Consider the following 16,775-nt stretch of genomic DNA (forward strand, 5'->3'; position numbering starts at 1 on the left):
ACAATATAGGGTAATTTCACAATAAAAAAAATATTTAAACAACTAACAAATTCGACAGAACTTTATTTTCGTTCTGTAAAACTTCCAGGATAGGCACCCCTGCGCCCCTGATTAGGACACTCGATCGGGAACAAAAAATGGATGGATGGATGGATGGTCAGAAGAATCATGGGCGTCGCCGCCATTAAATCTGAGAGGGACGTGTCCCCCTCACGTTTCATAATTATTCGTTTGGACCCCCGTACATTTAACATAAAATATTAGTTCACCCAGAACTGCCCCCCTCCCCCCCCCCCCCCAACACATTCAAAATGCTTCTGACGCCCCAGAGATGGATGTCATTTTTCTACACATTAATTCGTTCATTTTTCACGAGTTATCTTTTAGACAGATTAGCACACCAGCAGCAGCCACTTCCTCACATGACGAGAAAATCCGCTCCAATCATGCGACATTAGGCTACTTGCAGGCAGAATCTCACAATCTGGATCTTGTTTGTAATATTACTTAGTTTAACTTCATGTATTGTGTCATATCAATAGTAACTAAAAAATAATTCTGCATTCTGTTTACATTTTCCAAATTATGAAAGCAATGAGGCATGTGCAAATACTGACAGTCACAATTTTTAGTATTTCTTTAGAAGAATATCCATATATCGTAAAGCGCTCTGCAGCGCCTTGGCAGACCTCCTGAAACTGTTTATTACATAGGATGTGATTGTTTTAGAGATAAAATAATGTAAGGAGACATTTAAACCACAAACTCTCACAAACGACGTAAACAAACGTAACACGAAGGATAATTATTTGTATTCTTTCATAGTATTCATCGCGTTGACCTTTTGTATCTTAGATGCAAATAAAGAATGCATTTATGACTTGTCATGAAGTGTGAAACTTACAAAACACAAAACAAAAGAACTGCTGATAAAAGCTCTTTAAAAGCCTTTGCTGACAAAATGAAATAAACTTACCTTCCATACAAAGTAGTACAACCCAAGGAATCCATAAATCACAGCTGAGGAATTTCATCATTCTTAGCGCGGAAAGCCGTTTTAGAGGGATAACAGTGTATATTTATATTTCAAAAACACAATTAAATCAGTTGCACTTAAATCCACGAGTTGCTAGTTAGTACAGTTAATGTCCACTTAAAACTACCGAATTGTACTGACAGAAAAAGAGTATCACGCTTGCTTCAATTTAAATCGTAATGAAACTTAATTATCGGGAGTCCTTATCATTTGTTTGTTGGACATTTTAACGGCAGTTTTTTTCGACATTCTTCTTTTTTCTTTTATTTACGTTGACGCTTCCTCTAATAATCTATGTCGAATAGTTAAAGTCACTTTACACGACATTGGCCGTGGCGGCATTGCTCGGTATACAGTGTGCGCTCTTTCTCCGCTTAGGGATTTTCATTAGTTAGCGTGCACTCTTGGATTTAGCCTTCTATTTGTAATACTGTGTCGGGCCTGTTGCTTGGCAACTCGTGACGCTGAATAAAAAATTGGGGAACTCTGCCCTCTTCTGGAAACAATTTTCTTTTTCGTTGTATGAATGCTTAGGTCAGGGGTGGCCGGTGTGTATTCAGGTTTTTGGGGTAACCGTTAGGTCAGCTGTATAAACTCAGGTGCGAGGACTCTTCAGCCAATCAATCTTCCAATTAGTAATCTAATTAGCTTACAGGGAGTTGCAACTTGTTTTGGTGACCTTCACCAGGTGCGATATTGGTTGATATGTCTTCTGTCCTCCATATATACTCTATAATCGGACAGCAATGAACTTTTTCCTAGTCACCAAACCAAGAAAGTTCCTTTGACTTGTTTATTGCAGCAATTCAATCTAAAACTGATAATAGTGTGAAAGTAGTAATACCAAAAAAATAAGTAAATTGTACTGAAGACGACTACAGCTTTCACAGCCATTACAACTGCTGACATCATTCTTCATTGATAGACAGCATACAATCTACACTGGCGACAGGGAATCGACAGTACATAGTCTTCACATCGAGGTACATAGTCTTCAAATATAACTTCCCTTCAATTACTCTGTCAGTCCCAATTACCAGAAGTGGCCCCGTGTGATTTCCTTTGGACCCTTGCAGAAAGCTGTGTCTAACAGAACTCTCTATTCTCATAGGTGGTGGAATGATTAGTAGAGACGTGTATATATTCTAAGGTGGTGGCTGTAAGCAGAAATCAAAATTATATGATCACCTGAACGGACAGAAGTTTTCAACAAGGTTCATACCCGGCTACAGCAGTTTACGGTATAAATGGTAAAGAGCAGTGATGACTAACACATGAATGGCATTTAGAGAATCTGCTCTGCCCAGTTACTCTTGTTAGTACAGTTACTAGTGTTTGTCCTTCTTTTTCTTCTCTTTCTTTTTCTCCTAAAACAAGAATAGGAAAGAATTATTAATAAGAGCATGAAAATACAAACAGGCAGCTTCCTCACACCTCTGAAGCCTGGGAATCGAATATAAGAAACACAAGGACTTATAATCCGAAGACAGACTGAGTGTTTTATGTGCCTAGGCTAAAACACAGTATGCCTACCTTTCCTCCATCGCTGGAGGATGATGAGGAGGAATCAGACTCGTGTCCATCTTTCTTATGTCTCTTGTCCTTTTTCTTCTTATGACATTCACCACCCTCCTTTTTCTCACCTTTCTTGTGTTCTTTGCTATGGTCCTTGATTTCACAAACGGAACAGGTCAGTTTCTTCATAAATCACACATTATACAGGTTAGTTTCTTATTTTATTCAAAATTAAACCCTCCCTGCCAATAATACACGGCATATACAGTATATGGTGACACCTACCTTAGTCTTTTCTTTGTCTTTTTTCCCAAATCCAAGAAATGCATTTACTTCTTGGCCAGACTCACGTCTAACCTGTTCATCTTTAGACACAGCTGTGGCGTACATATAACAGACATTAACTTTAATATATAATCAAGAACTGCCGCAGCTTTGCCGCAGTGTTAATCGCTAAATGCAAGACTTCCAACCAGCCACCTATAAACCAGGAATTACAGGCGTAAAATTCCATAGGGGATAATATTAAAAATCGAGCATTGAAAAAAAATATAACATAGCTTAAATATATAAAACTAAAAGTCTTCGGCTAATGTTTCCCCTAATAACTAGGTCCAAAGAATTGTTTAATCAAAAAAATTCTGTTCGTGTGCAGTTTACAGCTCTGTTGTATAATTACAATTTTTAAAAGCGGAAATCCATACGTAAGCATGAGTCAAATAAATCAATTAAATGCAAGGCGTTCTACTTTGCCGACTGATGCAACATAAAATATAATACCTGAAGACAAATCAAAATCCATCTTGGGTTCCCTTTGAGCAGAACTTCCTCCTTTCACTCCTTTGTGTCATTTGAACAGCAAGCATGAAGTTTAAAGGGCAACTATTACGGAAAAAAATGTGTTACGCCCAAGTAACCTGCCACACCCAGCAACCTGTCCGGCAACCTCCGGCGTCAGCCTGCTACCTTAAATGTTACCGTACTTAACAAACAGTTCAGAATTTTGCATTTATGTTACATGATATTAGACGTTTAAGTAGAAGCGTGCTCTTTGAGTATTTATCTAGGAACCTAGTTTAATGTTGTAAGACTGCGTTTCCTGTTTTTGTAATGTTTTATTAGTTTTTCAATGTTTTGTAGATTTGATTCACCGTATCTACTTGAATTTCTAGCTAGCCAAAATATAATAATATAGCATGCTAAACCACAAGAAAAGAGACGGGGAACATTTTCAATGTTTCAGTCGATTAAAAAATAAAGAATAAACTTCCCGAAATCAAAATTTAGAAAACTATTTGATGTGTCAGTGTTGTAAGTAGTACAATTTATGTGAATATTTGAAATGAGGAGTTATTACAAAACCAAGCATGACAAAGCAAAAGATAAACAGTCGTGTTTCTAGTCCTCCGTATCACATTGCGGTCCGTCCCTTGCGGCACCATGCAGGAAAAACGCCAGACTGCGTGCAGCCCCATCTCAGGGCACAAAACACGCACGTCGATTTTAAAGTTTTATCTCACATTTGTTTCGCGGAAATTCTATCGCTGTAGTTGCAAGGTATGGCACCAAGGACTGGGCAAACAGTAGTGCAAAGAGGGACGGGACAGTGCAGGACATTTTCGAAATTCTATTTAGCTTGAAACTGAATACTCCTGTGGGGGTGGGGGGGGGAAACCTGCGTATTGCATTATCATGATGACATTGCTTAATTAGTAACTATGTAAGTTGTATTTGTATTTGGTATTCGACAATCAAAATTAATTATCCATACCTATAAAAAAATCTGTTTGTGATATTTTTTAGCTGTATTACTACATGAGAATGGAATGGAATACTTTTATTGTGAAAAAGAAATAAAAATCAGCCAGCAGTAACAACAGGTGAGATAAAGTGACATTAGTGCAAAGATAATAGTACAAAAAGACACGGCAGTATGAAGCATGATACAGTCAGCAGAAGAAACAAGATTGATTCTTGCGGGTTCAGCAAGGCAACAGCTCTCAGACAGAAACTGTTCTTGAGATGTGGGCCTGGATTGTTCTGTGCCATTTGCCTGATGGCAAAAGGGTAAGTAGTTTTTTATAGGGGTGTATGTGGTCTTTAACAATGCTGGTTGTTCTACGAAGGCAAAGGGTCAGATGTTTTCCAGGGAGGAGATCTTAGGTACAATGATTTTTGTACAGTGTTGATGACATGCTTTAGTGATTTCCTGTCAGCAGCAGAGCAACTGGTAAATCACACAGTGATGCAGCGTGACTATGCTTTCAGTCGTGCTGCTGTAAAAGTTTACCAGTAATCTGTACATACTTGCCTTTCTGGGGGATCGCAGGAAGTATAGTGATCACTGTGCTTTAACTTACAATTGTCCGCTTGAGGTCATTTGAAACGTAGATGCCTATTAAATATTAAATCGGGCACTCTCTGCACGTGGTCTCTTTCTATAAACAGAGACGTGTGATTATTATTGCATCGCTGGAAGTCGATGATTAGTTCTTTTGTTTAACTTGTTTTAAGAGTAAGACTGTTATCTTAGCAGCAACCCTGGTTCTGTACTTCGTCCCTGTAGTCTGCTTCATTGTTATCAGAGATCAGATCAACCATACACTGGTATTAACTCTTGAATAGCCTAGTTGTTAATTTAGTCGCACACGTAAAATGTGCGTTACACGTTCATTATACCAATTGGTTATACCCAGCAGAGTTTGTTTTGAAGAATATGGCACTTAGGTTTCTTGTTCAAGAAAATAACAGCAGTATCGTCCAGCTATTCCCTAAACGTTGTCTTGTTATGCCTCGAGATAACGAGGTACAACTGCTTTTTAAACGATTTATCTGCCTACATGGATGACTGTATGGGTGATGAGGAATTTTAGGAAACGTCATAAAAGAGGCGTGTTTCCAACGGGAAGTGACGTTATTTCGTGACGTTTTCATCCGAGTTCTGACTCGGAGATAATCGAACGCAGGATAATCGATGGACAGGATCTACTTCCGTTAGGCAGCCAAAACCATGCAAATTCCGGTTTAAAGTTTTCAATATAAAAGTCATAATATTGCTTGCACCCCTAAATGTTCGTAAACATTATATAAATAGTGTATAATTTATATGAAATACATAATTTCAGATTAAATATTGTGTTCGATGCAGTTATGTATTTACTGATACACAATTAAAGTATGTATTCATTAGTATTATTGAGACTTTTATTTAAAAAATATGACACCGGAAAGAACTGTTGGTAGCAACAATACACGCAAAGCAAATTCGCCATTTCTTAGGATCAGTTTTTTAATATATAGCAGTTGGCTGTTCTGTGGCTTGTAGTTTTATTATTTATCAGATTTTTTTAGCTCGTTCTGTTTTGCGTTTTGTTACTTTGTTAGTTGTGCTTGAAGGTGGGAAAGAGGTTGCGTGCCTAAATCAATACTGAGGAAGTGAAAACCGAGCAGTATGGCATCGCAACAAATTAATCAGCCCGTTGGAGTCCAACCTGGGGCAACATTGCAGCAGCAGCAGCAGCAGCAGCAACAACAACAACAGCAACAACAACAGCAGCAGCAGCAGCAGCAACAACAGCAACAACAACAGCAGCAGCAGCAGCTCAGCCAACAGCAAGACTTTGACCCAGTTCACCGTTTCAAAATGCTTATACCACAATTAAAAGAAAGCCTTCAGGTAACAAGTTGTTTGTAGATCTTTGAAATTTAATTCTAATATCGGCTTGGCCAGTTAATTTGCTTTTCACCTTAACTACTGCAGTAGATTTCTAATCTCCATTGAACATAGAGAAAATACAAAAGTTCGGCTAATATGGTTAAGTGGTTAAACTACTCGAGAAAAGTCTTTAAGACCTGCAATAACTTAATGTAGATGTTGGAGGGAAACAGCTCTGAAAGGTCTATTTCTCCATTATTTTACAATAGAGGAAACTGCTATCAGTATACATTTCTAGATATATATGACCTTTTGGGGCTTAAGTTCCATTGGTCAGTCTCTCCTTTTAATATATCAGACATCATTGAATGGCGCCTGTCCCAGGCAGCATAGGACACAAGCCATGGTTATGTTCTGGATCACATACATGCATTTTACAATGACATTATTTAGCCGCTTCATTTGTCCAAAGTGTTGTACAATTGATGCAGAAAGTACATAACAAAAGAGCCAGCTGCCATTGAGGTGCTGCTAGCTGAGCTTTCACTGTGTGACCAGTTAGAAGTATAAGTTAGGTTTGGAAAGAGAGCTGTATGAAACCCTAGCCAAAGAGAAGCAAATCAAAACGACATGAGGACTCGATTCCTACTAGACAAGTTTATTACATCGGAATAGAGGATCCATTGTTGCTAAGTAAGATGTTTCACCACCGAATAAGCACATGGGTTATGGGAGGAATGACCAGGTGGCACTGGTTTGCTGGTCATAGAGGGTGTGATGGAACATGTGCACACTACGGCCATCTCGGAGACACGATTTAGCCTGGTTGCTCGTCTTTTGAGAGGGAATGCTGTATGTCACATGTGAACATGCAGACTCTTCTCAGTGGAGGCGGGATTTGAAACCTCAACCCAAAAGTTGTGTGGGAGACTCTGTTAAACTGATGGGTCTTAATTTCATAGGTCGTCAGATTTATAGAGTGATATTAAGCTGAAATTCTAATATATATTTCTTTGTAGAATGTTATGAGCATCGCATCACTGAATTTTGCACACAACACAGCAATTGATAATGGCATGTAAGTACAGCGCAATGTTCAACTCGTAGCATTCTTATAGGTAATAACTGGTGTCATTTCATACCATCATTGATATTCAGAATGTCTTATTCCAGCAAGAGTAGTGATACTGCCGTGCAGCGATTTGACAAGAGCTTAGAAGAGTTCTATGCCCTCTGTGACCAGTTGGAGCTGTGTCTGGTAAGTTGGACTGTATGATCTATAACTTTATTTATTTAGTTGCTTGTTATAGCTGTATTATAATTGGCTTTATAAATAAAGTCGCATAAAAACTGTTAAAGTTGTTGGTATAATATGGGTATAAATATAAGAAACGCATAGTAACCCGCAGAAAAAAGAAAATAAATTTGACAGTGCTGGGAAACATTAAATACTAAGATCCATATGCTGCATTTCCATTTTTGTTTGCACGCTCAGTACTCCAGCATTTATGCTGTTTTTTTCTCGGATGTTGTTTCCCCCTCAGCGGCTTGCGTACGAGTGCCTGTCTCAGAGCATCGACAGTGCCAAGCATTCCCCGAACCTCGTCCCTACTGCAACCAAGCCTGACACCGTACAGACTGAAAGCCTGTCGTACTCTCAGTACCTCAGCATGATCAAGTCCCAGATATCTTGTGCCAAAGACATCCACAACGCCCTCCTTGAATGCTCTAAGAAGATTGCAGGCAAAAGCCAAACACAAGGACTCTTGTAAAAACGTATTTCATTCCCATGATTCTTTTTTTTTGTCTCAAAATAAAAACGTATATAATTACATGTAAGTTTGTTCTGGTTTTGAATATTCTGGTTACTAAATTGTGAAATTTGAATATCACATTTTAATTGTGTAATAAAAAATGAAGTCTAACCCTGGCATCTAGAAGAGTTATCCATTATCTCTTACTACAAGAGGAGGGTCGCTGAAGGAAAGGGCAGTATAAGCCTCTGCCACCTTCCCAATGCTCAGGTTCACCCTGATAGTTAATGTAACCCTGTCTTCATTTGTTTTCTACCCTGTAATGTCTGGTGTAGTGTATCTTGTGGCATATTTCTGTTGTGAATCCTTCAGAGGTAAGGATTTCCTAATACACACCTGTAAACATAATTTTGCTGATAGACGAATAGTCAGTAGGAGAATTCGGTACCACTTTACAATAAGGCTCCCTTTTGGCACTTGTAAGTGGTTGTAACTCATTAATAAAAAAAAAACAAAAACTTTTTACCTGTTTAAAATTGTCTATTAATTTACAAAGTGTTACAACCTAATTAATAACCAGATTATAAACCATTCATAAACCCTTCATATGGGCACCGAATTCTTATTGGAAAGAGGATTCTGTAGGCATAATTTGAAACTGGAAAAAAATGTAAAATATAATTTTTGACCGTAATGGAAATGAAAGTATGTTTGCGTTTTTTAAGATTTAACTTAATTTAGTACTACTAATTTTAAGCTTTTTTGTTAAACAAAAGGGACACGAGAAGGATGAGAGTTTTTGTTCAGACTTTTTACCACCAGGACCAAGGATAAAAACAAGATTTTCCAACATCAATTTTTGACCAAGATAAGCTAATTGAAACAAGGATCAGATGTGAAAGCCAGTTGCTCCGTTGATTAGGATGATAAGAGGCCCAGCCTTGCCAAAAGGAACTAATCCCACGGACTGTAATTGGTAGTAAAAAAATATAAGATCTTTAGCCAATTTCTCAGTGGCTCACTGAGAGATCATCCATAGTTATTTCTGCCACCCCTCAAAGACGACTGCCTTGCTACAGCTCAATTTATCCAGGTCACAAGCCCTTGTCTGCTTCTGAGGATGTGCTTGATGACATATAGGAAAGCATTTAGGAACAGCATGCCAAATTTTATATTATTGAAGTTATTTAAATAGAATGAACTAGGTGAATTTAGGAGGACACGTGATGCAAAGATGGTAGGACTCTGTTGGGCTTATTAGTCTGTTGTGTTTTAAAGGTTAGTTTGAGTTTTGATGGTTAGTAATGAGGTGTTCATATAAGAAAATAGTTTATTAATAATTCTTATTAATTTTAGTTTATATGTTTTCATGTTAATTCTCTTGAAACTCAGGAAAATTAGCTCAACGCCAGGTTCTGTAGGTTTTCTATGGAGAGGAAATTGTACTACAGATATTTGTATATAAGTTTGATCAGCCCCTAACAAATGTAGTTGATGGGTTACACAATATTGGTCTTCACATGTAAAGCAGCACAGATACAAGATTTCCTCAGACCCTCCCCATCTCGCGGGTCGTATCCAGCTCAGTGATCGTACTTGCTTATCCTGTCTTTGGAAGGGTCTTTATCATGCAATACTGATAAGGATGAAGATCCACACCTCACAGGGCGTTATCTCTCTCCCTGCTGTCTTCACTGCTTGTACAACCACTTCAGTGGTCTCCGATATCACCTCCAGGCCGTTTATACATGGATTCTAAAAATCTATTATTCTGTTGTAAATTTGATTATATCTTGGTATGTCTTGATAACGTGACAACTATGTCTCCAGAAAGAATCACCTTAAAGGGTCACTGCACTAAAAATGTAAAAATAAAAGCTTGCATTGTGTCCGTTTTGCTTTTCTTTTTCCAGTTCATACCCAAATTGGAATGTCTAATAAAGCCATTTCACTTGTTTCCCTGTCAATACACAACATGTTACCTCAGCACTTTATGACAGCCAAAGGTAAATTGCTGAAAGTCATGATGTCAAAGGCTTCAGGATCTCCTAAGAATGCGGCGGCCTTAGTGTGCACAGTCAGCCTGCAGGTTACAGCTGCCTCAGAGGTGCAAGCAGTCATGTCTACAAAAATAAAAAATGACAAGGAGCACAGTCACAGGAATCAGTCGGGATGCTCACTTTTGGTTGTATGACTGTATTACCACCATTTGACGAAAATCCATTTCAAAAGTGGGGGACACACAGGAACAGCAAATTTAGACATGATAATATAATCTCCATCCACATCCAGCAAATTTTATCCATTCTTCAAAGAAAATTTTGAGCTGGAATATACTACTGGCTTGGCATGAGAGCAGAAGATTGGCGCTCGGAATAAGTGTGCAAGCAAAGCGGCAGGAGAGATTTACACAAACAACAAAATTTCCTGCATGATTCGAGCCCACAGAACATTACTACAAACTAACTGGCCTGGTTCCTAAAGGGAAACAACCAACCAACTGTTTGTTTACATACGAATGAACTGCTATTTGTTACAAAAGTAACCGCTACTTTAAACAACAGTTTCAACTAAACAGAAGTTATCTTATATACTTAGACATGCTTAGGTCAAAATATCAATATTTGCTTGCATGATCTGTAAACCTAAACGTAAAGAAACCATTTCTGCATCGTATGAAGCCAGAAGCTTGCTTAATTTACGGAATTATCCCAGACACACCGGGTCACTGAAAAGATGAATACAGCGGAAACTGTGGATTACAGTTCGGGAGAATCTTCTGTGACTGCGGGCTGCAGTTCCTCATTGTGACATACGAACCCTTAGGTGTGTTAGTCTTAGGGTCAGATGCAGAAAACCTCAAGCACACTTTGTGAAGAGCGTTCAAAGCGATGGTTCTAGAGGGACACAGGCTTGCGCATTTTCCGTGTTTGCGATATTATTTATTACATGTATCTCACTCAGCCTTCTGTTAAAGTGACAAGCTTGCTGGGAGAGGTGAATCACCAAGGGCCCCGGAAAAGGTCTCCAATATGGACGGGCGTCCCTCCTGAAGCTTATCCTCTCACTTCGGGTTCTCCCATCTTTTATCAGGTCTCCATTTGTCTGGGACCTTCTACTCTGAAGACACAAAATAATAATAATGAAAAAAGTGTCATTTTCAACCAGGGGCCCAGTTTGCTAGGATATAAAAGAAGAAAGATAAGAAATAAAGAATTGAGGTTACTAGATTATTGTATTGTTCAAGCATTTCACCAATGACAAGCATGGATTTTTGTTTAAGCTTCAAGGGTATTTTTTTGCAATAAAATCTGTTCTTACCTCCCTAGCATGTAGAGCATATGACTGGGGTCATCAGCAAATATTCTGCAAAGGAAAGACCATAAATCAGGGCTTGTTCAACAATATTTATCATTTGTCTTTTCCATTAGTCACTCCATGTACTCTACATCTAAAATATCCATATCAAAAACATGCAGAATCGGGGGGGGGGGGGGGGGGGGGGGTTCTACCTCACTCAAACTATAATAATACATACGAGAAATTACTCCCTATGTAACAATCCATGTAATTCCTATGGAAAAACTATTGTATGCCAACTAAATTATACTGATATATACTGTATACATAGTACTATGCAAAACTCTTACACCCCTGATGAAAATTATGTTTAATGCTGCAGTAGGTATAATGCGTAAGAACCTTTATTGAAATTGTAGACTTGTCCACATCACAAAAACCTATAATTTCAATAAGAATGTGTAGACTTTATGGTCACTCTAGCCAGCATGTTGCTCTTTGTTTATACATTCATGTAGTCAATAGCCACAGCTACGAATGTAAAATATATATATTATGTACACTTGATCAAAAAAAAAAATCATATTTGGTACCTTCATTTCTAGAGCTTCTTCAGATACAGGATGTAAGTGGTCTCACTAATGAAGAACTGATTCAGTTTTCTGGGGACGGAACCTTCACTGTGGTTTTCTCTGCCGCGTAATTTCTTACCCATCTCCCCAAGGATAGAAGACCCGGTCCTGGTAAAAGTTGCAGAGGAAAAGCCAGACGCTTATGGTCTCCATCCAAAAGATGACAAAGAGGAACCAAACAGAAGAGAGCAGGAAAAGCTCACACACCATCCTGAAGCAGTGTAGAGAGACCTCAGTGTCCCTTACTGGAGCAGGGTGTCAAGTCTGCAGAGAGACCGAATATATTTCAACAGCTCATAAAAAATCAATGTACTTGCTACTTTGGTCACAGTCTATTTTTTTTTAAGAGAAACAATGACCTAGAACACAATAGAACCCGTATAATTTCAGGATTTAACTACTAAACTTTACTATTCCTTTTTTATTACATCTTTATTATACTATTACTTTATCTCTTAGTGCTTTTCACTCGTTTCAGTATTGGACTGTACACCTTGCATCTGAGTAATAAAACCCTTAAATCCCTGAAGGCTACGTTTTTATAAAAAAATATGTACCTACTATACTTTTTTTCCTCGTCTAGAATTCATTCATTGTATACCTACGACTTATAGATTTTTTGTACAACAAACAAACTTCTGTCTGTACTCTTCTATTGTACTGATCTGTTTACTGCAGACGCATTATAATTTGTATCAGGAAAGTCAGACATTGGTGAGGTTTAAATAGTTTCGAAGCCACAATTTTGATATATATCAAGGACACACGAGTACATAACACCTAATTATACCTGAATTCGTCAGTTATCCTTTGCAAACATAATTTTAGCAGTGTGAACCTTTCAAATGTTGCTGGATTAGAAACAAACCTTTTTGTTACTATTTTTATTGCAAAGTGACATGGCCAAGCAAAAATATTTCTACCCTGCAGACATTAGAAACAGCAGCCAAAACTGACGTAAGACCCTGTGATCTGGTAGCTCAAAGTGCACATGCAAATTAATTTAGCCTTACAGGGACAACCAGACCCTTGGCCTTAACCTGAGTGCCAGTCATTAACTGTAACTTAGATTACTAGATAACATGACTTCAAGATTCTCTAAAGGCATACGTTTCAGTTTCTGAATTCTCTTTCGATTTCTTCAAAATATCTTTGACATCCTACAAAATACCAAAAGATAGATTACTCATCTATTTTATCACCCAGAGTGATCCCACTAGTTACTTAGCCTTGATAGATCTCATCTTTTTTGGAAAAAACAATAAAGTAGTAATTAAAAAAAAAAGCACTTTGTGTACGAGTCGTACTCTATAATTAGTAAACTTTAGTACAATTTCAGAGAATAAAACATCACTTTAGAATCACTTGACAGTTCTTGACATTGAAGTTTATATAAACTGCTCACGGGCAAGTGTGACATTTGCTTTCTGTCAAATGGAAGCTCACCCTTGCACTGCGTGTGAAGTTTGCACGTCTTCCATGTGCTGCCCAGATTTCCATCTACATTCCAAAACTATAAGGTCAGTCTACGATTTGCCCAGAGTGTAGGAGTGTGGCGTGCACCACAATGTACTGCCATCCTGTTCAGGAGGCCTGCCATGTGCCCAGTAATTTTTGGGATATATCCCAGGGTTCCCCCAGTCACCTTCCACTGGTTAGCTAGTATGAAAATGGGCCGATGAATGGATGGATTTCTGTCCCACAACCCTAGCGTGGCTAGAAGACAGACGGACGTCATTCTGGAATATGAGCCTCCGTTCCTCATAGTTCTCCCTGTTCGTCGTTTCCTCTGAACGCCATTCACGCTAAATATCACTGTATGCCAAATTTATAAAGGTGAAGTGGTTTATATCATTGGCAGGAAAAATGGTCTGCCCGTTATTCAATCACTCCAGTTTCCAAGGTCCTGTTTGCTATAATCAGAGTTTATTTTATGCAAATAAACTTTAGGCTTTTAATGCACTTTCTTAAACTAGTCACCATCATTTAAAAATGACCACTAATGCGTTATCACACAAGAACTTAAGAACTATGGCGTCTACGTAAACATATAAATGGTACACGTATACATTGAATATTTATTATACCAGCATTACACCAATGTAAGATACGTCCCTGTGACCTCCGTGGACCTCAGCTTTCTACGCCGTTTTGTCTCTATGTTAGAGATATGGATCAATTTTGCTGCCAAACCAGTTTAAACAATTTTTCATCCAGCTATTTTTTTTTTTTACATCATGACGAAATATTATTTTAGCGACCTACGATCTCTTTGGCCGAGTCAACTTCACTAGGCTAGAAGCTGGAGGTGGTCACGGTACCATTTCAGCCTTGAACATCATTCTTGCATGCTGCATAATATGCCAGTATTTTTCAGTATTTACAAAGGGTACAACCTTAAATGCAATTTAGTTTATGTTGCCGATCTATGAGCAAGTGCCAAATACTATACGCTGACCATCGGGGGTCAGGTACCCGATCTAAACAATAAGACTTACTCCTCCTTTATTATGAGATTTAGAAACACAAATATGACTTTCTTACCGACTGAGAATCTTGACGGACTTAGTTTTGTCCCAGGAGACGAGGCCTTCTTACATGAGAGACAACGCTTTCGCTACATGATACATTAGCAACAAAAATAAGGAAAATTAAGTAGAAACATAAACTAAGGAATCTAATAACAGAAATGTTGGGTTTCATTTGAAATATGTTACCATGAGACCAATAACACTTGAAAAGAAAGACAAAAACAATGTGTTTTTTATGAAATACAGAGGCGGACTGCACTAGCGCGTAGAAAAAAAAAACATACAGTACTTTACCGCTAGAGGGCGATATAGAGGCCGCAGGAAATGAGAAACGCTTCCTGGGGTTAACTATACAATTAACTACACAACTATACACTAAAAATACTCAAGGGCAATGTACCGAAAGGAAGATATCAAAGTCATACAACACATTAAGTACTTTTTCACTCAGACATTAGATTCTCCATCAAGCATTACGATAATTAAGATTTTAAGTTATCTCTAGTAGTATTCTTTTTTTTTCTAGAAAAGAGATGTTTTAGCTTTTTATTGGGGTCACATGAAACTGGAATCATAGTTTCAGATTAATACAATAAAATATTATGATAAAAAGCCTAGATTTATGTCCAGTAATGTGCAAAAGTCTTAGACAAAGGAAATGTTTCAAGCTATTTATCTGGGTAGTATATATATATATTGGCCCTGGACAAAAAACACTTTAACATCAGAACATTTAACAGTTGTTTCTTGGCCTTTACCTGAGTGCCAGAAAAGATTCCGAGATCTAGTTAGATGAACACCGGTCCAGTTCTCAAATACACACCGCTGTATTTCTCAGATTTCATCACACGCTCACTTATTTAATTAATTAGTGGTTTGAGAAATCAATGAGATATTGGGTAAGAATACAAGGTGCGCTAGTGGTGAAGTGAAAAAAATACACGGGTGTATTGGACGGTTGCTTTAAATACTTGGGTGACATTAGCAGAGATTTTGAAACGACTACGCTAACATATTTTGATGGCCATAATAGTAAAGTTTTTCACCAACATGAAGATCATTTAAACATCATTTTCTATGACTGTCTAAGCCTTTTGCACAATACTGTATTTAGAAGTTTTTATGACATCAATTAAATGCATAATTTGGGAATTGTAATTTTTCTGTTCTGTTTAGTCCATCATCCAGCCAAGCCCTGACTGATCTGTGGGATATATAAGTATAAGAGGCAGAACGGCTATTTCTTGCTGGTCATGAGTACAGTACGGCTTTAGAACAGACTAATCAGAGAACTAAGTGCATAAACGTTATGAACGTTGTTTATCCATTATTATTATTTTTAAATTGTCTTAGCAAACTGAAACTCACCAAATATTCTAAGATAATATACTGAGATCGTAAAAAGACTAAGTTTCAAAGCAAAATGCCATTAGAAGAGGTATGAAGTCCTACCAGGTCACTAGTCTTCTTTCGAAGCTCACGATTCCACACTTACATACTTCAGATACATAATGTCCACTCCGCGTTTTATTCAAAGAATTACAGTAACATAGCTGGTGCTGTAATTACTCAGAAAAAGTTGTGTAATTGTAACATCGTAATACAATTGAAAATGTGTAAAATGTCCAAACCTCATGATAACAAACCGTAAAAGTACTTCGGCGGAAAGAAAAAAACTATTTATTCTGACTAATTAAATTTACAGAAAAAAGAATAACATGCTTAACGCAGCGATGATGTCTATACGCTTTGCAGAACAACACAGTATTTCAACATCATCCCCTTAAATGTAAGCAAACACCTTGCAAGTAATTTTTCGTGAAATATTTGCACTTGCGCAGAACAGACTGGTAGGTGACGTTATTTTGAGCTGGAGTACACATGCGTGAAAGTGGAGCGCATTTGTACTGCAAAGTGTAATGTGGTATACGCATGCGCGCTGCAAATCCGGCAGGAGCTGTACATCGGGTTGAGTGCGTTCGTTGTTGTTTCATGTTAAGCTTTAAACTTGACTATTGAATACATAGTTTTTTAAGCTAGAGAAAGACCACAGTAGTTTTATTTTGTAAATGTAATACTGCATCTGTATATTAATTTTTACGATTGTTTTTAGAAACACCTTTAAACACTTAAGCCTTAAATTTTTTTAACTTTTACTAGTATTAAAACTTACAGGAGGTCCCCAGTAATCTGTTGTCATGCAGTTTGAATTGCATATGGCACTCAATATCTTGATATATTTTACATGAGAGTTTACATGAATGTAAAGAGCTCGTATACAGGGTGATTTGGGTTGACAGCTTTGGAAATGCATCTTCCTTCACTGTCTTTCTGCCAGGTACTCTTTCATTC

General features: G+C 37.8%; 2 protein-coding genes and 1 long non-coding RNA gene across 12 annotated transcripts in view; 1 reads left to right on the plus strand and 2 right to left on the minus strand.

Annotated features, from left to right (window-relative positions):
• The window catches only part of igsf11 (immunoglobulin superfamily member 11), a 35,250-nt gene extending 31,076 nt beyond the window's left edge, over positions 1–4,174 (minus strand). Inside the window, exons 1-4 of one of the 3 annotated variants that reach the window (XM_048981535.1) lie at positions 3,332–4,174; positions 2,837–2,928; positions 2,570–2,704; positions 977–2,403 (exon numbers count right to left, since the gene is read on the minus strand). In XM_048981535.1, the coding sequence (XP_048837492.1) occupies positions 977–1,037 (61 nt within the window). In that variant the 5' untranslated portion in view covers positions 1,038–2,403; positions 2,570–2,704; positions 2,837–2,928; positions 3,332–4,174. The remainder of the gene's footprint in view (positions 1–976; positions 2,404–2,569; positions 2,705–2,836; positions 2,929–3,331) is intronic. The other 2 variants (XM_048981536.1, XM_048981537.1) reach the window with 2 other exon arrangements.
• A 108-nt stretch (positions 4,175–4,282) lies between these two features.
• Positions 4,283–9,849, plus strand: med29 (mediator complex subunit 29). 4 transcript variants are annotated; one of them, XM_048981541.1, is made up of 5 exons: positions 4,283–4,618; positions 5,936–6,227; positions 7,226–7,284; positions 7,365–7,464; positions 7,751–9,849. In XM_048981541.1, the coding sequence occupies exons 2-5, from the start codon at positions 6,003–6,005 to the stop codon at positions 7,976–7,978; spliced, it is 612 nt and encodes a 203-aa protein (XP_048837498.1). In that variant the 5' UTR covers positions 4,283–4,618; positions 5,936–6,002; the 3' UTR covers positions 7,979–9,849. The 4 variants fall into 4 exon arrangements, with proteins under 4 accessions (XP_048837498.1, XP_048837499.1, XP_048837497.1 ...); XM_048981542.1 differs by lacking the exon at positions 4,283–4,618 and adding an exon at positions 5,472–5,622; XM_048981540.1 differs by lacking the exon at positions 4,283–4,618 and having other exon boundaries at positions 5,723–6,227.
• Positions 9,850–10,140: 291 nt separating this feature from the next.
• On the minus strand, positions 10,141–16,254 carry LOC125711980 (uncharacterized). Of its 5 annotated transcripts, none has more exons than XR_007383176.1 (5): positions 16,055–16,254; positions 14,437–14,509; positions 11,972–12,156; positions 11,282–11,326; positions 10,141–11,080 (listed from the first exon to the last, which is right to left on the minus strand). It is a non-coding gene; the product is annotated as an uncharacterized LOC125711980 (long non-coding RNA). The 5 variants fall into 5 exon arrangements; XR_007383173.1 differs by lacking the exon at positions 16,055–16,254 and adding an exon at positions 15,876–16,047; XR_007383175.1 differs by lacking the exon at positions 16,055–16,254 and adding an exon at positions 15,182–15,835.
• Positions 16,255–16,775: the final 521 nt, after the last annotated feature.

Source organism: Brienomyrus brachyistius, chromosome 17 (assembly GCF_023856365.1).
Source record: "Brienomyrus brachyistius isolate T26 chromosome 17, BBRACH_0.4, whole genome shotgun sequence".
Lineage (NCBI taxonomy): Eukaryota > Metazoa > Chordata > Actinopteri > Osteoglossiformes > Mormyridae > Brienomyrus > Brienomyrus brachyistius.

Coding starts and splice junctions, on each gene's coding strand:
- med29 (XM_048981541.1), top strand. CDS start 6,003: ATGGCATCGCAACAAATTAATCAGCCCGTTGGAGTCCAACCTGGGGCA. Junction 7,285..7,364: donor ACAGCAATTGATAATGGCAT/GTAAGTACAGCG, acceptor ATTGATATTCAG/AATGTCTTATTCCAGCAAGA. Junction 7,465..7,750: donor ACCAGTTGGAGCTGTGTCTG/GTAAGTTGGACT, acceptor TTTCCCCCTCAG/CGGCTTGCGTACGAGTGCCT.